At 37.5% G+C, this 24,770-nt stretch overlaps 1 protein-coding gene and 2 long non-coding RNA genes across 7 annotated transcripts in view; 1 reads left to right on the top strand and 2 right to left on the bottom strand.

Annotated features, from left to right (window-relative positions):
* LOC110267407 overlaps positions 9,791-24,770 on the bottom strand; it is a 21,735-nt gene continuing 6,755 nt past the window's right edge. The window contains exons 2-3 of the long non-coding RNA XR_002354968.1: positions 16,745-16,748; positions 9,791-10,203 (exon numbers count right to left, since the gene is read on the bottom strand). This is a non-coding gene — a long non-coding RNA (uncharacterized LOC110267407). The remainder of the gene's footprint in view (positions 10,204-16,744; positions 16,749-24,770) is intronic.
* On the bottom strand, positions 11,203-18,258 carry LOC107622490 (pentatricopeptide repeat-containing protein At5g48910). Of its 5 annotated transcripts, none has more exons than XM_016324412.2 (6): positions 17,694-18,258; positions 13,930-16,056; positions 13,357-13,643; positions 13,210-13,256; positions 13,069-13,124; positions 11,995-12,545 (listed from the first exon to the last, which is right to left on the bottom strand). In XM_016324412.2, the coding sequence occupies exon 2, from the start codon at positions 15,953-15,955 to the stop codon at positions 14,027-14,029; it is 1,929 nt and encodes a 642-aa protein (XP_016179898.1). In that variant the 5' UTR covers positions 15,956-16,056; positions 17,694-18,258; the 3' UTR covers positions 11,995-12,545; positions 13,069-13,124; positions 13,210-13,256; positions 13,357-13,643; positions 13,930-14,026. The 5 variants fall into 5 exon arrangements, with proteins under 5 accessions (XP_020968573.1, XP_016179898.1, XP_016179900.1 ...); XM_016324414.2 differs by having other exon boundaries at positions 13,600-13,643; XM_021112914.1 differs by lacking the exon at positions 11,995-12,545 and adding an exon at positions 11,203-11,905 and having other exon boundaries at positions 13,357-16,056.
* The window catches only part of LOC110267406, a 15,130-nt gene continuing 6,422 nt past the window's right edge, over positions 16,063-24,770 (top strand). Inside the window, exons 1-2 of the long non-coding RNA XR_002354967.1 lie at positions 16,063-16,721; positions 16,856-16,858. This is a non-coding gene — a long non-coding RNA (uncharacterized LOC110267406). The remainder of the gene's footprint in view (positions 16,722-16,855; positions 16,859-24,770) is intronic.

Here is a 24,770-nt window from a genome sequence, read left to right as displayed (position 1 = left end):
GACTAGAACTTTCATGCACTTTATTGCTTGATTTCAGGACAAAGGAAGCAAAGAAGAACCACATTAGTGGCTACATTAGTTACACTAACGTTAACACTAACGTAGAATGAGAGTAACTTGCAAAGTTAATGAGAAAAGTGATTGCCAATAACGCTCTCGAAGCCATTATTGCCCACGTTAAGAGTCACGTTAACTAAGTTAACGTGAACTCTAACGTGGAAGAAAGGAAATGGAGCCAACGTTAGTGACACTTAACATTATCACTAACGTTGGACCAAACTCATAAGTGGCCACATTAGTCACCACGTTAACTTAGTTAACGTGGCCTCTAACGTTAAGAAGAAAGGGGGGAAGCCAACGTTACTGACATTCAACATTATCACTAACGTTGGCCAAGTCACACTAGGCCACGTTAACTCCCACGTTAACCTAGTTAACGTGAAAGCTAACGTGAGGAAACAAGGTGGTCGACAATGTTAGTGACACTAAACATTGTCACTAACGTTGGAAGGAACCCACACAAGCCCCAATAAGCCACGTTAACTCCCACGTTAACTAAGTTAACGTGGAAGTTAACGTGAAGAAGGGAGGTGACGCCAACGTTAGTGACACCCAACATTGTCACTAACGTTGGAAGGAGCCCACACATGCCACCATGATTCAAACTCAAGATCCAAAGGCCCAGACCCAAGACTTGAAGAACCAACTAGAAGAGTAGAAGAGTAGTATATATAGGAGTAGCTTTGAATTATTTAGGAAGTTGGAAAATATAAGAAGCCTCTGGGCATAGAATTACTCTCTGTATTTACTTTCTCTGCACTTCTAGTATCATCATGTATTCTCCATCTTTGTTTTTATTTTCTAGAGCTATGAACAACTAAACCCCTTTCATTGGGTTAGGGAGCTCTGTTGTAATTCAATGGATCAATTGTAGTTTTCATTCATGAGACAAGTTTTCCGTGCATCAAGTTTATGGCGCCGTTGCCGGGGATTGATTGTGCATCAACAATGATTAGATTGGAGGATAACTTGATTGAGCATTTTATTTTTGTTTGATTTAATTTTCTGTTTGATCATTTACTTCCTGTTTTAGTTAATTTCTTCCCTTCCCCCTACTTTTTCTTTGTTATTTACCATTCATCTCACTAACCCACTAACTTTTTGATATATTGCATCACTCACACTAACAGTAATTCTGACAGATATACTTTCTGTACCTATTCTCTTTGCTTGTACTTGTTGGTTGTATGATAGGGAGAAGAAGCGGGGCTTCAACTTCCTTTGATTCTGAACCTGAGAGAACCTTCCTTAGATTAAGGAGGGAGGCAAGAGAAAAACGTGTAGTTGGTGCTGAAGAAGAGGAGGAACACTTTGAGGAATACTTTGAACCAAACATAGAAGATAACATGGAAAACCATCACGAAGAAGAGACTCACAACCATGGCGGAAGAGGTCGAGCAAATCATGCTGGGGAAGATAGAAGAGTTTTAGGCTCTTACATCAATCCAAACCCAGGAAACTGTGGAAGTAGCATTCAAAAGCCAACCATCCATGCCAACAATTTTGAACTAAAACCACAGCTCATCACCCTTGTTCAGAACAACCGTTCGTTCGGAGGAAGTGTCCAAGAGAACCCCAATCAACATCTAACCACCTTCCTGAGAATATGTGACACAGTGAAGTCTAATGGTGTTCATCCTGACTCCTATAGACTGCTCTTATTTCCATTCTCACTCAAGGATAAGGCAGCCAAGTGGCTAGAGTCTTTCCCAAGGGAGAGCTTGACAACTTGGGAAGATGTGGTGAACAAATTCTTAGCAAGATTTTACCCTCCTCAACGAATCAATAGGCTGAGAGCTGAGGTCCAAACTTTTAGGCAACAAGATGGTGAGACTCTATATAAAGCATGGGAGAGGTTTAAAGACCTAACAAGGAGGTGCCCACCAGATATGTTCAATGAATGGGTGCAGCTGCACATTTTCTATGAAGGGCTCTCTTATGAGTCAAAGAAGGCCGTAGCCCATTCATCCGGAGGATCTTTGAACAAGAAGAAGACCATTGAGGAGGCCATAGATGTCATTGAAACAGTAGCAGAGAACGACTATTTCTATGCTTCCGAAAGAGGGAACACAAGAGGAGTAATGGAGCTAAACAATGTAGATGCTCTGCTGGCCCAAAACAAGCTCATTACCCAGCAGCTGGCTGACCTCACCAAGAAGATGGAGAGGAACCACGTAGCAGCAATCTCCACTTCATCAACAACCCAAGAAGGAGTGAATGAAGAAGCAGAGGGTAGTCAGGAGCAAGCCAACTACATTGGGAATTCACCTAGGCAAAACCATGATCCATACTCCAAGACCTACAACCCTGGATGGAGGAATCACCCAAACTTTGGGTGGGAAAATCAACAAGACCAAAGCCTTGATCAAAGACGCCCAAATCCAAACAATGCAGCCCACCAACACTTCACATCTAGACCATATCAACACCCCCATAACAACACCTCTCCACATTCATATCAAGGCCAGAATGACCCTCCTCAGCCTGACCTATCATCATTTGATGAAAGAATCTCAAGGATTGAGAATCTACTTGAAGGCATAAGCAAGGAGATTCGATACAACAAGGTGTTCAAGGAGGAAGTGCGAGCCAGTTTCAAGAACCAGGGAGACACAATCAAGAGGTTGGAATCTCAAGTGGGGTATCTCTCTGAGCAAATTCCCAAACTCACAGATGGATTCCCAAGTGACACAGAGAAGAATCCGAGAGGTGAAACAAAGAAAGTAAGATGGAAAGATTGCAAGATGGTCACTATAAGTGATATGGTGGAAAACGTGTTGTTAAAGGTGGGGAAATACTTTCTTCCGACAGACTTTGTCATCTTGGACATGGAAGAGAGTCACACTCACCCAATCATATTGGGAAGACCATTCCTAGCTACAGCCAGAGCACTCATAGATGTGGAGCGAGGGGAGCTAACATTGAGGATCCATGATGAACGACTCAGCTTTAATGTCTTCAAACTCTCACAAGAAGCAGACCAAGAAAACAAAGAACCAAGCAATGATCATAATGAGATGCTGACAGAGGAAACAAGCACTGAAGAACAACCAACACATCTGAGAACCCCACTGAATGATGAACAAGGCAAACAGCAATTGTCACAACTCAAGGAGAAGCTGGAGGAACCTAAACCACCAGAGGCATGTGAAGACAACAACAAAATTCCCTTAGAAGAAGAAGTCGCCAAGAACAAGGCAGCATCAAAAGGGACAAAGAAGAAAATACCAAGGGGGTGGAGGAACAAGAAGATCCCTACGGAAGACTTTTCTCCAGGAGATAAAGTGATCTCAGCTTACTTCCCAGATATCCCCCCTAATCTCCCCACTGTACCATCTTAGTTACCTAAGATTTTCACTATCAACAGAGTTCTCTCCTTGGAACATGTAGAGATCATTGATACAACCAATGGATATAAGTCCAAGGCAAGAGGGGAGGACTTGAAGCATTATCAACCTCCCTGATGAAGGAGAAACGTCAAGCTAGTGACGCTAAAGAAGCGCTTCATGGGAGGCAACCCATGTTTTATTAGCTTTTACTAGTGAATAAGTCAATATTCATGAATTCCAACCCAAACTTGACAAAAACTTGGTAAAGTCCTTATATTGCAGTATATAGTGAAGAACAAGTTTGGTGTTCAAAGCGTGCCAAGAAAGCATGAATGCAACTGAGAGCATGCTAGTCTTGGAGCTTTGAACAGAACTTTTCATCATAGTGCTCCAAACTAAGTTTGGTGTCACCCCATGGTGTCACCAATGTGCATATAAGGATACACAGTTAGTTAGTTAGTTGGAGTTCATGAATAAACAAAATCTTTTCTTCTCTTTATTATTCTAGCCGTAAAAATTTAAATTGATTTTTTTATGATATTTCTTACTTTTCTTATTTGATCTTTATAGGGAAAGGAAAGGAGCATTAAAGGAGATTGATTGGACAATTTAATGAGAAAGGTTCGGCCACTTCATGAAGAGGGTACTACACACGTGCCTCAAGGGGGAATACATTGGGAATGGTTGCCATGCAACATTGGAGGAAGAACAAACTTGAAAACTGAACCAACTCCATCATAAAGTTGGTAATCCTCGTGCTTACTCCATACAAAACCCCATCCATTCATCATACACCAACCCCATCAATCCACACCTTTCATCTCTTCATCACTTCTCTATATAAGTGGATCCAATCCGCACCATCTCCACATTCGAAATTCATATCCCTTGCACTTCACTTTCCAGCAACTAGTTCTTCAATTTCCCACTCTCTAAATCCCACATTTCTTCCCTTCACTACACCCTTTTCGCATTAACTTCATTCATGGCATCATCAAGCTCCAAGAGGCAGAAGAGGAAGGAACCAATGGAGAACATTCCTTTCGACGAGAAGAGATTCAAGACTACCTTCTATGAACGAGAATTTGAGCGGATAAAGCTCAAAAAGATACTGCCCGAGTTAACCTTCCAAATCAATGAAGACGACTGCCCACAGATTCGGGAGAAGATTGAAGAAAGAGGGTGGCAAATGCTCACCAATCGAGAGGGGAAGATCAATGCAAACCTCATCAAAGAGTTCTACGCAAATGTGGTCAGAGAAGACAAAACCGGGGCCCCAACCTTCAAAAGCTATGTAAGAGGAAAGAAGGTGGACTTCAGCCCAAATGCTATAATAAGAACTCTTCACCTGAAATCACCACATTTTGATGAGCCCAGCTATCATGCAAGGATAAGTAAAAGCCAAGACAATGATGAGCTCACTGAGATCGTGACTGACATCTGTGTTATAGCAGCTGACTGGGAGAGGTATGGAGATGGGAGACCCCGGTTCATCAAGAGGGGAGACCTTAGCCCAGAAGCCAAGGGGTGGTTTGAACTCGTGAGGCGATCTATTCTCCCAGCTGCAAATAATTCAGAGGTAAATATTAATCGAGCAACTATGGTACATTGTCTAGTACAAGGTGGAGAAATCAATGTGCATGAACTTATAGCTGAGGGAATTCAAGATTCAGCTGAGAAGCTTGAATCAGGTGCCAGGCTTTGGTACCCCAGCACCATTATCCGATTGTGCACAAAGGCCAAGGTGGTCTTTGAGGATAGCAATCCAGACTGGGTGAACCCTGGGAGGCTAATGACAACCCAGCGTATGGCCTATATTACACCTGTTCAGCAACAAAGAAGGCCACAAATAGGGAAACTAAAAGCAAAAGAAGGAGCTCACCAAGAAGAGTCTCATCAGGAAGAATATCAACAAGGAGAGCATCCTTACCCAGCCGACTTGAATATGAATCACCTTCTAAGAGCTATTGAAGATTTGGGGATGAGACATATGGAAAGACAAGAGCAAATACTAAACCGGATGAGCCAACAAGAAGAGTGGCAGAAACAACAAATGGAGCAGCAACAGGAACAATACTCCCAGCTCACTCAAACCATCCACCAAGTTACTGAGAGGCAAGAACGTCAAGATAAGCATTTGCAGGAACTCAATCAGCGACAAATAGCCCAGATGAAAGCATTCAATGAGTTCACTGTACTTAATGAAAGACGGCAACTACATAGGGAGGAGTTCAACGTCAACACTCAAGCCAAGTTGAACTACATGTCCAGTAATATGCATCATCTACACTATGCCATCCCACATATGATGAGGTCCAAAAAGATTTTGTAGAACAAGAAGAGAGGAAGGTGAAACAGCAGAAAGAAACACTCAAGAAGAAGATGGAAGATGGTGGTTTCTGGAAGAAGCTTCTTGGAAAAGGCAAGGAAAGTGGGAGCACAAGCAATCAAGAAAAACACCAGGAGGACAAGCAAGAAGGAGAGCATGGACATCCACAAGAGTAAAAGGTGGTGGAGTTCCTTCTTTGGTCCATCTTTTTCTATGCTTTAAATAAGGAAGATCTTGTATGAAATAGAACATGCTTCCCTGTTAGTTGAACTTTTTAAATTCTGTCTTTAAAGTTTTCTTTCTGAATAGGTCTATGTTTGCTAGTCTTTATGTTACTACATCATCTCCTTACTTACTTGTATGCCTGTCCCTTTGAATCAAATGAAAAGAGAATGAGTGTTTTTAAGAGACCAGAGTAGAGTAGGTTAACTAACTCGGGATTATCAGCTGAAAGTCCACTATCAAGAGTAACCCTCACTACAGAGCATTTAGTAACCCAAAGAGGTGCTGGACACCAAGGTCTCAAGAAAAGAAAATAAATAAACTATATGTCTGTGGTGTGTATGTATGGGAAAAAGACTTGAGCAAGTAAGTCCTTAGGGGTGCTTCAACACCTAGCACCTTGAACCAACTGGTTCGGGAGTGTTGGCTGAAAGCTTATTTTAAAGAGTTGCCCCTTTAGAGAACACTTAGCCTAAGAACACAAATAAGTCCTGAAATAACAACAAAAGGATCAATAAATAAAAGTTTCATGGGATGCAATCACAGTGAGTATTCTAGGACATGATAAAGGTCTGAAAGCCAGGAATGAACCTAAGTTGCTATGCATGAAACCACCATAAAACCAGGGACATGACTTCCACAAGAATGACTCATTTCTCTTGGCATTCCATTCATCATTCTCTTGTTCCAGTACTTGCTTAGGGACAAGCAAGCTTTAAGTTTGGTATTGTGATGCCAGGGCATTTTGGCCAGTTTCACTGACCTTTTCTTTACTGTTTTTAGGGTAGTTTCATGCATTTCCTTAGGAAATAAGCTATTTTTAGGTAGATATTCACTTACCTCTTGATTCAAGCATACATTGTGCACTTTACATGATTTCATGAGGATTTTGTGTGAATTTAAGGACAAATTGGATGTTGCATTTTCCATGACTTGGACTAGAACTTTGATGCACTTTATTGCTTAATTTCAGGACAAAGGAAGCAAAGAAGAACCACATTAGGGGCTACGTTAGTTACACTAACGTTAACACTAACGTGGAATGAGAGTAACTTGCAAAGTTAATGAGAAAAGTGATTGCCAATAATGCTCTCGAAGCCATCATTGCCCATGTTAAGAGTCATGTTAACTAAGTTAACGTGAACTCTAACGTGGAAGAAAGGAAATGGAGCCAAGGTTAGTGACACTTAACATTATCACTAACGTTGGCCAAGTCACACTAGGCCACGTTAACTCCCACGTTAACCTAGTTAACGTGGAAGCTAACGTGAGGAAACAAGGTGGTCGACAACGTTAGTGACACTAAACATTGTCATAGTTAACGTGGAAGCTAACGTGGATAAGGGAATGTTGAGCCAACGTTAGTGACACTCAACTTTGTTACTAACGTTGGAGATGGCTAGCATGGCCACGTTAGAAGCCACGTTAACCTAGTTAACGTGAACTCTAACGTGGGAGCTAAGGGGCACATTGGAACGTTAGTGACAATGTTAAGTGTCACTAACGTTCTCGAAGGTTGGCAAGTGCAATTTACTTCAGTAATTTACTTTCAGTTCTTTAATTCTAGCATTTACTTTTTCTGTCATTTACCTTCCCGCCATTTTATTTTCTGCAATTCTAAACTCAAATCCTGGATTCGCTCAACTAGAACATTCCTCTAATTAAAGTTGCTTGATCAATCAATCCTTGTGGGAATCGACCTCACTCTATTGTGCATTTTTACTTGACGACAAATTCGGTACACTTACCGAAGAAAATTTGTATGAGACAAGTTTTCCGTGCATCAAATCACTACCAAGGCAAAGAAGATGAATCTCAAAGTAATCAAGATACAATGATCAATGAAGATAATGAAGATGATATCCTGAATATTTATTTGCAGTCAACTGGACATGATTCAGATGCTAAATCTGAACTTGACAAATATCTGAAAGAAGATTGTGAGCCTAGATACAAGTCAGCAGAGTTGGATATTTTGGGTTGGTGGAAGGAAAATTCAACCTGATTTTCTATTCTTGCACGTATGACTCGAGAAATTTTAGCCATACCGGTTTCTACAGTTGCTTCTGAGAGTGCATTTAGTACAGGAGGAAGGATTATTGACCCTTATCGGAGCTCCTTGACACCATATATGGTGGAAGCTCTTGTATGCACTCAAGATTGGGTAATAAAAGACCTTTTAGATTAATTGAAAATTTTGAAGAGATTGAAAAAGATGAACAACGTAATATACTTTTTTTTTCTTATTGCTTGTTTGTTACTAATTGTTAGTTTTCTATAATTGATGAGATATTTTTTTTATGTAGGAAAAAATTCTTCAACAAATGTTGGTACGCTTGTTTCTTTTAAAGATGATTAGAATATTGTAATGGGCCAAAATTGTGTTAGAATTGAATTAGTTTATTTTAACTTCATTTAGGTTAGTGTCATATTATATCATGTTTTGAATGTTGAATGCAGTGCAGCTGTGAATTTCTACCGGAATTTAAGTTTTGAAGCTGACCCTGAAGGCATAAAAGGCATGTTTTGGTACCCAAATTACTTATTGCAACCATTGATTAACTTTGCAACCAATGTGTATGCAAGTTTATCTCTTGATTTTATAATATAAAATTACACATAATTGACATCAATTTGTAATTATTATTGCGTTGGGTGCTAGTATTTTTCCTTTTTATATCCAAATTATTTGATTAAAGAATTAGATTCACATATAAAAACTTGAGTATTTACGTTATACTTGAAAAAAAATGTGATAATGTTGGTTATCTCTTGGTGCCTGCTTGGTTTGGGAGTAAAAGGGAGTGAAATTTTCATTAATCAAATGTTATGTATGATAAATTTTTTTGTGTGGACGGATAAATACTTATATAGGATTTAGAGAGAGAGAGGGGGAGAGAGGGGAGAGAGAAAGCAAAAGGGAGATAGATAGATAGATAGATAGAGAGAGAGAGAGAGAGAGAGAAAGAAAGAAAGGGGGGAGAGAGAGAGGAAAAGGGAGAAACCAGTTTAAATTGGTTTTTTTTTTAATTAAAACCAGTTTTATTTTTATGAACTGATTTAAACTGGTGCATTGTATTATAAACTGGTTTAAAACCAATTTCTTATGTGACAAAGCAGTTTGGTTCAATTTTTACACCATTTAAAATGGTTTAGTGCAGTTTCAGTTCAGTTTATGAAAAAACTGAACCATGCACACCCCTAATTTGTACACTTTAACTTTAAACTAGATTTAAATCAGAGTTGCTGTTAAGTCTAAAATATTGGTTATGCAAGCACAATTTAGTTTTGTTTCTTGACGATTGATCGGTAACAAAACAAACAAGTTACTTTTGAATACACTGAGTTGCTATCACGTCTGCAAGATTGATTATGCGAGAGACAATTTCATTTTGTTTCATATCAAAAGAAAACAGAAACAGAACAGAGAAGACTAAATGACAAAGCCATATATTCTGGTTTAACCATCATGTAGAATGTGATTTACATCCAGTTTCCACCACAACTATAGTAGAATTTTTACTATCTTTTCAAAGATTTACAAACATCAATTTCCAATTATTCAACTTAATCCTATCAAGAACAAATCAAACTTATAACTAAGCTTGATTTAGCTAGATTCATTCTTAAACTTTCAACATCTAAGTACTCACCCAACTTAATAAGAGAATCCTCTTAGTATCATAAATACAAAACAATACATACAAAAGAGATCGAAATAATTTTCTGACTTTTTTCCATGATTACTTTCTTGCATTTTCTCTCAATGGCTTTGACTAATATCTTACATATTTAATTTTTCCATTGATTAAAAACACAAAGAAGGATAAAACTGAAGAATAGAAAATTCAATGTAAAATCATGAAGGAGAAGAAGGTATAGCTAGAAAACTATGAAGACCCAAATAGTGTGCTAACTCTATTTCAATTTTTAGCCGTTTACTCTTATAGCTTCTAAAACTTGAGCTTGGTTGAACACCTTTGACTTTGTTCTTCTTTCCCATAAATCATATCAGAGACGCAGATAAAAGATGAGACAACAGCAATCATTTCATGGATTATAGTATTGGCTTGAATCTTTACCTAGTTGCTTCTCTTTTTTCCTTTTTCTTACACTTCAAAATTTTGAACTATTGATCCATTCTTAGCTCCAAATTTCAATTATGACCTTTGATTTATAACAAAGTAAAACTTCTATTTTTTTTTCTTGCCCAAAAATGTGCAGTTAAAAGATGATAGCTTCAACAAGTTAGAGTGATTCAATCTTTGACTTTTTCCTCTTTTTTCCTTTTGGTGCATAAGTTTGGTGATCCACCTTTTTTCACTTTGCTTAAACCTAATCTGAACATACCTTTTTACTTACTTGTAAAACATATTTTTCTCCTTGATTTAAAGTTAATCACATGGGTTATGGTCATAAGAGAAAAGTAATTGCTTGTTTAGAGAGTTGAACACTTAATTACGGGCCAAAGAAGGGAACAAGTGCTGTCAAGAAAGCTTTGGACTAGTTTTTGAACATTTTATTTTTCTGCACAATGAACACATACATTACTCACATTTTTGGGCTTTCAACCCAACCACTAATGTTTGTCCTCATCAATTTATTGTTATTTTTCTTTAAACTCAACAATGTTTTAGAGTGCAAGCTATGGATAAATGAGTAAATACTTCTTTCAAATTAAAGTATCATCTTATGGTACTGCATCGAAAGCTTATTTGGTTAACAATAATGTGTGGAAGAAACTGAGAAGTCTGTAACAACTTCGTGAAGCTCAACCACTAGTGTCCACACCTTGCTATGATAATTTAAACCTTGACGATAATTCTCCTTCAGTGAAGGAGGAGCCACCAAAGGTAGAATTGAAATAGATTCCTAGTCACTTAAATTTATCTTTCATGGGAAAAAAAATCTTCATGTTATACTCCGTACATTTTTAAGTGACTTGGAAGAAGGAAAGCTGCTTAGAGTTTTGAAGGGCCACAAAGATGCTATTGGATGGAAAAATTCTGATTTACAGGAAATTAGTCCCACCCTCTGTACACAAGTTTTATGAAAGGCAACTACAAAATACATGTTCAACCCCAACAGTGAAGAATGTAGTAAAAACATGTTGTCAAGGTTAGACCTGTGCAGTTTGTACCAACAAAGAGAGGAATCAGTGTGGTTAAAAATAATTACAATGAACTCATTCCAAACAAAACAAGTAGATGATGAGGATGATGTAGGTTCATTGACTAAAGAAAATTAAATGATGCAATAAAGAGAAATCATTTTCACTTTCTTTATTGACCAAATATTGGAAAGAATTACAGGTTTGTTATGCATAATATTGTTTTTTTTATGGTTATTTTGGTCATAACCAGATTTACATAGCTCCAGAGAATCAAAAGAAAAATACTCAGTTATCCTTTTGGCAAATTTGCATGCCGAAAGATGCCTTTGGATTATGAATGCCCCTACCAGTTTTCAACGATGCATAGTAATTATGAACCACTTTTCAATGATGCAATGGGAAGATAATCAAGATTATTATAGACCAGTAATTATGAACCAAATTCACCCTCAAAATATAGAATTTATATTTAAACAGAAGTAAGATTTTTTATCATTAACTAAAAGAAAACCAATCCCAAAACGTGGGGTAAGAATCAGAGGTTCACTGCTTAAAGAACTGATGCAGATAGCAGTACCAAAGACACAAAAGTATCTGAGAATATGCCTGACATCACAAAAACATAATCCAATAAATATACCACAGATTAAAAATAGAATCAGTCCATAATTTGTTCCCTTTTCCTCCTCATGTAGTCTTCTCATATTAGCTACCCTAAGTCTCTGATCCCAAGTAACAAAAATAAAGCACTCTCCCAAATCTAGCACTAATTTATCAGAAAATATTTTGATAAATAACAAAATCGCTTTTATAATATCAAATGTGTGTGTCTTTAGTCTTTACCATGCCATTCTAAAAAGAAAGATAAAAAAAATTCAATTTAGTGGCCAATCAATGGGATCAATCTGAAAGAAAATGTACCAGATCATTATATAATTGGCTAAAATTAAATGCGGTCTGCTGTAATTGAACAAAAAAGATGACACTGGCCAAAGAACAAAAATCTTTCCAAAGAAGAAGTATTAAAGAGATTAAAAAATGCTTTGTACACAACAAAAATCAATTACCGTGTATTTGTATATATTTACATGTGTTGTTTTATACATTTCCAATATATATTTTATGTTTCAAATATGTATTTTATACGGGTAACTTATTTATGACTAATATTTTGCGTATATGTTAGAATGTTCACAACATACCACATGATGCAATTCCTAACCTTTGTCCATATTACCTGAGTAATGAGCTTTTACTTGCTTTTTGTTTTAAATACATTATATGATATAATTTGGATAACCATTCACGAGGTCAATGTAAAAGGTAGTTATTTTGCTGACGTAGCATTACCTAGTTGAATGTACGTCTAAAACTGTTTACACTGACAGGTCATTAAAAACATTCTAATAATAAATATATAAAAGAATATCATGTTCAGTTTTAAAACCAGCATTTTTGGAGCAAGGCAACACCTTCCAGATTATAGGGAAAACTGCAAACAAGATATTGCAAGACAGTTATGAAGCCCATAGTCAAAGGAGAGATGGGATTTCAAACATGAGAAACTACTGGTCAAGACAATTGAGGAACAATCAACAATGCATAGAACAAAGTCCTGTTCAGAAAGATGTATAACTAGGAACCTGAAGGATTTATAGCAAAAGACATGATGGGAAAGATAATTATAGGAATATTCTAAGAAGGTAGTAGGTGCCATAGGCATATGTTCTAGAATAGGTGGTGTGTCCTAGTAGTAGAATGTTTTAGGGTCTTTTAGGTTCCTATAGAATGTAATCTTTTATGTTGAATAAAATGGAAAAGAAAAATATTTAGCTTTAGTTAGTGTAGTTTTTAGGAGTAGCTTTAGCATATCAATTTCCTTATGAAGACAATTGCAGAACTAATCCAACATTTGAAAAGCATGTTGTTATATGACAACAAAAGTTAATCACGAGCTCCATAAAATCAAAAGAAAGGGGAGGGGAGAAAGGAACGAAAGATAAAGAGGGACTCACAAAATAGCGGCTCTTATATTCAATGAAGAGAAAATGGCAATGGAATCTCCAGCAGCCTAAACATCAACAATGAAATTAAAACAAGTAGAATAATCACAGAAACCCAAGAAGTAACCATAGCTAAAAGCAATTAAAACTTACCAATGGAACTTGGTTGAAGTGAGCCATGATAAGGGTTGTGCAAGCAGCTGTAAATCAAATGCATTGGAGTCATGGTTTTTTAGATTGAATTTTGAACTAGGATTTATCTTGGAAACTAATAAGAATAAAGACTATACTTGCTCTTACCCATAATACCAAGGTATTAGGATTTATCTTATGGATGGAATAGTTTAAGTAATGGAGTGAGTAAGATGGTTTGGCATTTCATCAAGGGAAGGTGTTTGTTTCAGTGTTTTATGAATAAGGAACATTATGCATGAGCAGTGATTGGAGCTACAGACTACCGGTGTGACAAAAATGGTAGAGCTGCAGCTTGGATGGGAACCTTGAGGTGTGTTCCCCTCTCAAAAGTGGTTCTAAGGAAATTACCTTCGATGCTGATTGGAAAACCTCTCCTCCAAAATTATTAATCTCTGCACAAGAATGTACTTGAAAACAGCTCAGTTATGACAAAAGTTCTCTCAAAGTCACTTTTAAGGCACATTCACATGACCGTAATGATCATTTGTTAAAATGTAACTTAAGAATTTTATACGGTAAATGCCAACTAAATTTTGAAAAACAAAAAGTAACTATAGTACTTGGGAGGTTTATATATTTGAGATTACATCAGTCTGAGCAAGTTATGTGCAAAAGGCATCTACTTTATGGACAATAAAAAGGATCTTTTGATGTACAAATTCTAGCAACTATACTCACCAGTACAGAGGCTTTGCTTTTCAAAGACACTCAAAGGAGGTTAGTAACAGTTAGAACAATCGAAAACCTATAGTTGCAGTCACCATAGAATGACCAACTACCAGTAGTCCATACAAGAACATGAACCATGCTCAAAATGGTGAAACCGCTTCCTGTCCCTGATAGTTATCTTGCGATTGTAAATCTTTGATATTAATTTCATGGAGGAATGACAATCTTCACAAATTCGCAAGTTTTTCACAATCTGAAGTGGGGTCTTTGGTGTTGTACTAATTAAGCCAAAGGCAACTGCAATCTTCTCACTGTGGTAATGCAGCACACTTTCTTTATGTGTCTCATCCATCTTAAGCAAGACTTGTGTGGTATTTGGCCTATAACCTTCAAAATTTAATTTGTTAGAAATTTCCTCCAACATTGAGTGTATTTCTTTGGCACTAGGATGGGAATCATCTTCAACAAGAAACTCATGAATAACACCATCAATCTCGATCCAACTGCATCCAGGGTCTTTCCTTATGTCCAAGTCTTTCATCATCAACCTCACTTCTGCAACTGCATCCCAATCACCAGATGAGGCATATATGTTCGAGATAGCCACATATGCCCCACTATCGTGTGGAGCCAGTTGCATTAAAACCTCTGCTGCACGCCTTCCAATTTCAACATTCTTATGTACCTTACAAGCACCAAGCAAAGCCTTCCATATGACATCATCTGATTTTATTGGCATGTTCAATATAAGTTCTTTGGCTTCTTCTAGATATCCAGCACGTCCCAAGAGATCAACCATGCATCCATAGTGCTCTATCCGAGGCACAAACCCCACATTAACCATATGATTGAAATATGATCTACCCTTGTCTACTAACCCTGCATGGCTACAAGCACTCAAGATGGCTATGTATGTTACATCACTAGGGGATATGCCACTTCTTTCCATCCTCGCAAAAAAATCAAACACGTCCTTGGCTTTACCATGCATGGCTAGACCACCGAGTATAGCATTCCATGTTATCACATTACTCTTAGGCAGACTCTCAAAGACCTGAACAGCCTTCCCAATGCTCCCACACTTTGCATACATATCAACTAATGCAGAGCCAAGAGCGTCATCAATCTTAATCTTGTTCCTCTCTGCATACAAATGCACCCATTTCCCCAGTTCAATGGCCCCGAGCCGTGAAATTGCAGGCAACACGCTGACCAAAGTCACCCGGTTCGGGAGCAAATCCTCCATCTGCATCCTATGAAACAATTCTATGGCCTCCAAAAAATACCCATTTTGTGCATAGCCGGAAATCATTGCATTCCAAGAAACCACACTCCTTTTATGCATCCTGTCAAACAACTCCCTAGCAGCCGTAAGGTTCCCAACTCTCACATACCCATCAACCATCACATTGCACAGAACCACAATACCCTCCTCCCTCCTCTTATCCCTCATCACTTTGTTCATATAATCAACACCATCAAAACTCCTGCGAAACAAAACATGGGAATCCTCCATATTCCCGCACATCACATACATCCTTAGCAGATTGCTAACCACAAACTCATCACCAGAAAATCCAAACTTCACAACCAAACCATGAACCTGCTTCCCTTCCTCCAACCTGGTCAACACTGAACAAGCCTTCAACACAGAAGGGAAGGTGAACCTGTTGGGTTCCACCATCCCATCAGACACCATATTGCAGAAAAACAGCAAGGCATGCAGTGGCCTATCATGGGTTTCAGCAAGTGCTCTTATCAACGTGTTCCAGGCAAAGCAATCTGGTTCAGGCATTTCATCGAACAACGAGAGGGCATAGTCAATATCACGAAAATCAGAGGTTGCAGAGTGCCTGAGAAGCTCTGTTGCCACAACAGGTTCATGGTTTTGTGCTGTTTTGATGAGAAAGGCATGCACTTGCTTCAATTCTTGCATGCTTTGGCATGTCCTGATTTGTGTGAGGAGCAACTGTGAATGATGAGGTGTGCTGGTTTTGGGGTGCAACAGTGGTATGTTCATGTTTATGGATGACATTAACGTTGGAACTTAAAGAGGATTATGGTTTTGGTTTTTGGTTTGGATATACCCCTTCCCTTAATCGTGGCTCCACCGTTGGTTGTGTCAAGAGTAAGGTTCTGAAAACCGGACCGGTCATCAAACCGTTTTAGTCACTGGTTCATTGGTTCACTGGTCTAATCGGTCTAACCGAGGTTCAACCGGAAAAACCGTTCCATAATAAAATAATAAATAAATTATAAATAAACATCCTAAGTATCTTTCAAATTTAAAACCCTACGTAAAATATCACCAACTAAATGTAATTAATCACCAAAATATGCAATAACTTGCTGCAAATTTGTGGACAATTAACATAATTATACTTCCATTAAGAATAGCTGGATTGAATTACAATGCACAAGTTAAAGATAGAGAATATTGTCTTAATGTAGCTAAGTCAAAAAGTAAAACAAAAAATGATAATGTTGCACAATAAACACAAAACAGAGCCCGAAACAAACACAACACAACAAAGCCTGAAACAAAAAGAATCCAACACGGAGGAGGGGTAGCAAGTCCACGGAGATCAAGAACAGGGACAGTGCAACCAAACAATGAAAACAGAATTTTGTTTATATAACAAAACAATCAAAACATGAATCATACAATCACTAATTGCAAATTTTTTCTTCATAAGAACAGAACAATGAAAACATGAAGCATATAATAAATCAAAAGATCACCAATTGCAAATCTTTTAATAAGAACAGAAGTTAGAACAGTGAAAAATGAAGAAAGATTAGTAGCTTTCAACCCAATTTTAACAAAGCTCATCACAATGATTAACAACAAAAAAAAGCAATGAAGGAACAGTGAATCAATAACACAGGCAGTGCAAATTCAAGAAACTTTAATAAAATTTAACTACAGAAACAGACAGTAAAGCAGTAATAGAGTAAGCAATTTAAAATTTATCATCAAATACATTCAATGAGCAAAACCAATCAACCAAGTACTGACTGGGCATTCAGAAAAAAAAAATCAAAAGAACATTTAAATCACAGCAAAAACACAACAACAATAGGAACATTTAAAACAAAGCAACCCAAAAAAAAAATCTAAAAATCACCATTGCTGAAAACAATGATTTGACCCGTGTATGCTCAAAGAATTAAAAGCTAAGCTTACAGGAAAGTGAAGAATACCAAAACCAAAGAACCTTCAATCACAGCTTAAATCAAGAACAGAAAATCACAACAAAAACAAAAAAATTAAAAGTATCAGAAGAACAACAGAACAACAACACAAGAACAATTAGCAAATTAACAAATTCACAATAACAGTTAAAATTTACTAGAAGAACGCTAATGCAAGTGGAATCATCATGCTAATATGTTTTCTGCAAAGATGCTATTTGTGCAGCTAAAATTTCCTAATTATTAATATCCAATTATTCTAATTTCACATGCAATCAACTTACTAAGTTTCTAAAAGCTAGAAATTATAAAACCAACCAGAAAAATGGTTAAAGCATTTCATCAAACATGCTGAGTGCGGTAAAATAAAAACAAAATAAGAGAATTCAAAGCTTAATATCAATGTGACAGAGAAGAGAACATAACTATTGTAACTTTAATTCAGTCTATGAAATAATCCAAACCAATACCAAATCAAATAGTTACTTATTGTAATAGAAATCAGAAGTTGCAGAGTTTGAAGCAGAGTATTGGTATTGTGTGAGTGTATTGTCTGGTGGCGGGTTTAGGGAACTCACGGCGGCGACAAAAGAGAGCAGTTCGACGGCTAGGTGGAGCGCGCGGGTTGGTCGCAGTGTTTGAAGCAGAGCAACGTGGCTTCCAGACGAACACGAATGCGAACTCGAACGGTGAACGGCGAGTGAACGCCGAGCGAACGTGAACGGCGAAGAACGCGAACGAAGACGACAGCTGAACGAAGACGCGAACGTGAACAGCAAACAAACGGCGACGGAAGCACGGCTAAGCAGACAAAGACGACGGACGCCGAGCTCGAGGAAGCAACCGCGATCGGTGACAGCGAACAGGGGTTGAAGACTTGGGTCACGAGGGAAGCTAGATAGACGGACGGATGGCGAACTTTGAGTGCGACGGACGCGGCAGTATGCCACTCCTTGCGGCGGTGGTGTAGGCTTACAGTGCTAGGGTTTTTTGGCTGGGGTTGTGTGATTTCTTTCTGAATGAAAGAAAGGGGGAAAGGGAGAAAGAAACGAAGGAGCTTTCGTTTTTGTGTAAACCGGGCGGATTCCGGTTCGGTCCAACCGACCGGTTCTTGTCCGGTTCAATGATTTTTCACCGATTTTCTACAAGAGTTTTATATGTCTGACCGGATCGTTAATGTTGCCGGTTCGCAATTAAACCGGTCCGACCAACCGGTCCAATCCAGTTTTCAAAATAAAAGGTGAAAATGGAAAATATGCTATTTTTTAGTAAAATTTTAAAAATAGAAAATATGAAAATGAAATCAGAAAATTATAACGTAAATCAAATACATTCTTAGCAAAGAGATAAGGGGGAGAGACTTTGAGGGTGAAACACGGTGAGGCAGCCGGTAATATCGGCGGAAGAGATAAGGGGGAGAGCGGGGGAGGGATTGCATCAGGGGAAAAGGAGGATCATATTTCGGGAGGGGTTTCTAAGCCTTTGAAGGTTTCTTTCAGGGACAAAGTTGTGGGTTCCAAGATTGCTAAAGCTTTTTCACTTGTTGAAACTTTATCGGGAGATAACATTGCGGTAGTTTCTGGGAAGCAAGGAGATCTCTTGCCACCGAGTGTCACGTTTACCCAAGAAGCTAAGAATTGCTTGGTTGGCATAAAAGTGAATCTTGAAAAGTCTAAAGCTTTTTGTTCTAAAAATGTGACTGCTCGTAGAAGAGATATTTTTACTAGTGTTTCTTCAATACATTTTGCTTTGGACTTAGGAAGATATCTTGGAGTTAACCTTAATCATTCCCGTACCAGTAGGGCTTCTTTTCATTCGGTGATTATCAATCTCTGTCTCCTCCTTCACTTTGTTTGCATTGGGTTCCACCTCCAGTTTATTCTGTTAAATTGAATTGTGATGCTAGTTGGTTTCCTCCTTCTGGCTATGCTGGTTTTGGTTGTATCATTCGTAATCCTGATGGATGTTGGTTGAAAGGTTGCACTGGGAAAGTCAAAGTGTGCAGTGTTCTTTTTGCTGAATTGTATGCAATTTGGAGAGGCTTACTTCTTGCTTGGGAGAGTGGATTTCGTGAGGTTATTTGTGAAACAGACTGTTTAGAAGCTCTTTTCTTGGTAAACCAAAGAATGCTTGGTAAGGATATTCCGGAATGGGATTTGGCAAAGCATATACATGAGGTTATGAATTGGAATTGAAGAGTCTCTATTCTTTTAATTCAGAGGACTGCAAATAGTGTTGCAGATTGTATGGCTAAAGCAGTTGCTTCTGTCGAGGACATTCACTCGAATTGGAGCCAACCATGGAGTGAGCTTCAACATCTAATAGATTTAGATATGACCCTAGCCAATTAATTTGGTTTTGTCTCTTTTTTTTTTCTTTTTTTTCTATTTAGTCACCAAAAAAAAAATACATTCTTAGCATGGGTTTTGGTTTATGTTTTCGTTTTTAGTGTTTTTATTTTAGAATTTTGTAAATAAAAAAGAAAAATAATAAAAGCAATATAATTCAATTTTTTATTTTATCTTTTATTTTATTTTATTTTTTTATAAAATTCTAAAAATAAAAAATAAAATAAAACTTAACATATGATTAGCATTTTTCTAACTAAATAAAGTCATTTTGGTTTTGGAATTTTAGAACAAAAATAACTTGATCTAGTCTAGACAGTAGTTTTTGAAAATTAGACAAATCACTAATTTTATTAAAATTGGATAAGTTGAAGTGGATTCCACCATTTTCACTTAAGGCAGGAGCTTTTTTGGGAGGAAAAGTATAGGGTACCAATATACTATCTGCCAATTTATTGCCAACAATAATTAATTATTATATTTTAAACACATGTATAAAGAGACACATCTCGGAAATACATATATAAAGACACTTCCATTAGACACAGCCATAAAAAAATTATTTTTATCAGACACATCCACAAAGACACTTTCATTAAACATATTCATAAACAAGAGTTGGCAGAAGTTGGTAGAAATACTGTTGGTAACGTAGCGGAATTGTTTTTGGGAGGTCAGGAGGTCTAATGAGGCTGCTCTGGCGGATATCTCGTCGCTCCAGGTGTCAGTGCGGATAGCAGAAGCAGATATTGGAGTTGAAGCAGAGAGGGTCACGACAGTTGCTGCATTGCCGGAGGAGTTAGCTAAGCTGGGCTTCTTCACATTGATCTACGGTTTTCAGACATGAAGAATGTAACAACCCCGGTTTTCGAGAACGCGAGATCTTTTCTGAAAGTACAGATTTCTCCGGAAGATCGGTAAGGGGAAAACCTTTGATATATCATCAAGTATCTCAATCCTCATTGTCATTATGTCATCTTTAAGCTAGAACCTTTTCCGAGGCAACCTCGATAACGCAGTCACGAAGAACCTAGTTTTTGAACCGTATCGGTTAGGAGTTTTGATTCAGTTTTTTCGTAAATAGTCTCAGTTTGACAAACCAGACTCGATTCATGAGAGAAGAGAGATAATAGGATAATATTATCATTATATTAGTATTAGAAGCTTCTTGAATGATATTATAAGGTTACCTGGTCAGTTTTAGTTAAAAATAGAAAATCGGTTTAACCGGGTTCACAGTTTACTGGTGCAGCTTAGCACCAGCACTCTCTGATGACTTTAGCAATGCTAAGGCCTCATTATACATGTTTTACTCTCATAATAAATATGTTACTAGTGTCATTTATGCTAGTAGCTCAGAAAATAATTTTTAGAGATGTTTTTACAAGTGTTCCAATACATCTAGTTTTAGTAGTTACACACCTGAGATATTTTAATATTATTTTAATCCACCTCCAAGCCAACCAATCACAACTCACCCTACACCCCCCAAAACCCCCAAAGCTGGCTCATTTTCACTTTGTGGCCGAAAATAGGAAGAGAGAAAAAGAGAGAAAAGTTCTTAGTTCCAAATCTTCAAAGCTTGATTTATGCTGAACTAAAACTCAAATCAAAATTCTAATCTGACCAAAATGATCCTCTCTTCTTTCTCTACATGATCATATGAATTATCAAGGTTGGAATCAAGGTGAGTTGGCTGCACCATCTCTCTTTTGATTCGGTTTCAAGGAAACATGCTTAAAGATGTGTTTTCTTGATGTTCTTCCTTAAGAATCATGCTTAACTTGACTTGAGGGCCAAGAAACGTGACTTTTCAGCAAGTCTGAGGTTAGAAATCACTTCCTAACTTGCTGAGTGAGATTTGGTTAGTTGAGGGTTTTTGGATTTAAAGTTGTTCTTGATGTGATTTAGGAGGAAAAAGTGCTTAAGGACCACCTGAAAGTCTAACTGAATTAGGAGCAGCAAAACCAGGTAGGGTGTAACAAAATTAATCTTGATTATTTGTGTTTGAATTGTGTGAATGTTGTATGCTTTGGCTGTGCTAAAAATTGGTTACATATATGATTGATTCTTGGTGAAATTTTGGTGAAATTTTGATGAAATTTGATGAAATTCAAGCTTTAAAGTTCATGTTCTTGGGGCAGCTGGAAAAATGAAACCCTAGGCTTAAATTGAGGTTCAATTTGTGTTGAAATCATGTAGAAAAGATGGAGTTTTAGTGGCTGCTAATTTATTATGAATTATAGTAAAAATCGGTTGCTGAAAAGACTGAAAAACGGGTAAAAACAGAGAAAGAATCTGAAGAATTTATGAAGAACATGAAGAACACTTTGAGTGTGATGAAGAACAATGAAGAACAGACTTTAGATCCTTAAAAGGGCAAGGAAGTAAAAATTTTGGTGTTTAAGGTGTTTAAGAGTAATTTCTGAAAGTTAGGGTGATTAAAGTAGAAATATTAAAAGTTACGGATGGTAGACTAGGGTTAGGTACTATATGAAAAGTTAAACTGTTTTAATATAGACTTAATGAACCTATACTTGGGACAGGCTAACTATTCATATCGAGATTTACATAAGCTTTAAGTACACATGTTAAACAGAGAAGTCAAAGCAGAGTAAAGAGATTAAGAGCAGAGGACTTATTGAAAAGTTAATTGTTGCTTGAGGCAACCCAAGAGATATTGTTTGCTTATTTGTTGCTTAATGCAACCCAAGAGATAATGTTTATTATCTGTTGCTTAAAGCAACCCAAGAGCTTCTGCAGGGAAACTAGGATACCTACAGCAATTTTCCGTTCTCAAGAGTATATTTCCTGCGAGTAGAAAGCAAAGGCTGTCTCAATAGAGCTGCTAATAATTATATGCGCATTTTTTTGAACGGAAGATCATATCCAGGAAATCGTGAACTCGTGACCAGATAAATGTTGGGAATGCAGGTGCTAACCGACACATGAGCTCATGACCTATACTAGGACTAGACATGCATCATTCTTGTCTGCGCATCATTCTCTGTTGCATTCCTACTTGTGTGTGATCTATTTCTTTATGTTTGTTTGCTCGAGTGCTATGTCTGTGCTTTATCTTCTTGTATTCTTCTGCTTATGTTATGTTCTTTATTTTTCTATCTATTTTTAACTTCTGTTTACTACTTTACTGTATTCTATTATCCATCTGCTAATTGAAAATGAATAAATGAATGTAACTAACAACCCTGACCCTACTAAGAACTCCCCAGTTCTTACCCCTTCTCTCCCTTCCTCCCCCTCAGATGGAGACGGGCGTGATCTTCTATGAGTTCGAGGACTCTTACGTCTACGAGGATCCGGTACATCACAGTTACTTCATTATGAGTTTGGAGCCTCGTATTAGACGATATGCGTTACCTAATCGAGCTTTTCAACATCCTCTGTCTAGCCCGCATTTTGACCCCGATGCTCCTTACGACTTTCCCTTATCCTGGTTACATCCTGACGCACCTGGACATCCTTTTCCTGATGATCCCGAACCCCCTATACCAGCTCAACCTTTGAATAAGGCGGTACTGATGAGAGAATTTTTGTGTGGTCTAGAAATTTGCGGATAAATCCTCGTTGCAAGTATAGTTTCTAAACCTTCAAAAGTTCTTTCATACAAATGTTTTGGTTGTCACAAGTAACAAACCCCTAAGTAAATTGATAACCGAAGTATTCAAACCTCAGGTCGTCTTCTCAAGGAACTACAGGGAAGTATGTTCTTATTATTGGTTATGGATGTTGTAAATTGGGGTTTTGAGAATGAGGAGCGAATGGTTTAATTAGCAAATAAAGTAAATGAAAAACAAGCAATTTAAATGGCAAGTAAATTAAATAAATGACTGTAAATAAACTTTTGGCAAGGTATGAGAAATTAGAGGTCCTATCCTAGTTATCCTTATCAATGATGATGAGAATTGAATCTTAATTCCACTTTGTTAACCTTTACTAAGATAAAGGAAGGTCAAGGGATTAATTGGTTTGATCTTCGAATCCTATTTATTTCCTAAGAAAAGATTGGGATTATTGAAGTTCAGTTTAATTAACAAAGATAACAATTATCATTCATGTTTGAGTTTGATAACTCCTGAGTTACTGATTTCTTAACCAAGACCAAAAAGAGAAAAGTAAATCTACTGGAATAAAAATGTCTTCAGATGGGAATAACAATAATGTAAATAAAAGAGATCAATAATAAACTGAAATACCTCAAATAACATTAATTCAAAGAGTAATCTGTAACATAGAAGAATTCATAAATTAAATTGAGAAAATAATGAAAAGGAATATTGAACTTGATAAAGAGATAATCCTGAAAGCGAATAAAATCCTAATTCTAAATCCTAATCCTAAAGAGAGGAGAGAGAGGAGAGAACCTCTCTCTAAACTAAATCTAAATCATGAAAACTAACTAAAAGTGGAGACTCTCCCTGAATGGATGCATTCTCCCACTTCATAACCTCTGGTCTATGCCTTCTGGACTTGAATTTGGGCCAAAAAGGGCTTCAGAATTCGCTATGAGCGTTTTCTGCAATTTCTGGTGCGTGGCCTCTGTCACGCGTCCGCGTGGATCACGCGGTCGCGTCATTCGGAGTTTTCCTTGGCACGCGGTCGCGTTAGTCATGCGACCGCGTCATATGTGTTTTGCTCGAGGCGCGCGATAGCGTCAGTCACGCGTTCGCATCGTGCTCTCTTCACACTGGCATGCGGCCGCATCGTCCATGCGATCGCGTGGCTGCCAGTTTCTTCACAAACTCCGTTTTATGCTTTCCTTCCAATTTTGTATGTTTCCTTTCCATCCTTTAAGTCATTCCTGCCTTAGAAGATCTGAAACTACTCAACACACTAATCACGGCATCAAATGGAAATAAAGGGTAATCAAAATAATTATTTTTAAGCATAGGAAACATGTTTTTCACATACATCACATAATAGGGAAGGGAAAGTAAAACCATGCAATTAATATGAATAAGTGGGTGAAGGATTGAATAAATCACTCAAACTAAGCATAAAATATATCATAAAATATGGGTTTATCAACCTCCCCACACTTAAACAATAGCATGTCCTCATGCTAAGTCCAAGAGTAATGTTAGGTTAAAATGGTGGAATGCCATGCAATGCAATCTAATCTAAATGCAACTACCTAAATGAATGATGCATCATGCAATTCTAATTTTTATTCACTTGTATATAAAGCTTGCATGTAGTTAAATTAATTCACATTATCAAGGAGTCATGTATATATATAGCCAAGACTTAGATAGTGATAAAGTGCCTTTACAATTGAGATGGGAG

The sequence above is a fragment of the Arachis ipaensis genome, chromosome B10 (genome assembly GCF_000816755.2).
Source record: "Arachis ipaensis cultivar K30076 chromosome B10, Araip1.1, whole genome shotgun sequence".
Lineage (NCBI taxonomy): Eukaryota > Viridiplantae > Streptophyta > Magnoliopsida > Fabales > Fabaceae > Arachis > Arachis ipaensis.
The sequence above is the reverse complement of the archived record's forward strand: the minus strand, read 5'-3'. Positions and strand labels throughout refer to the sequence as shown.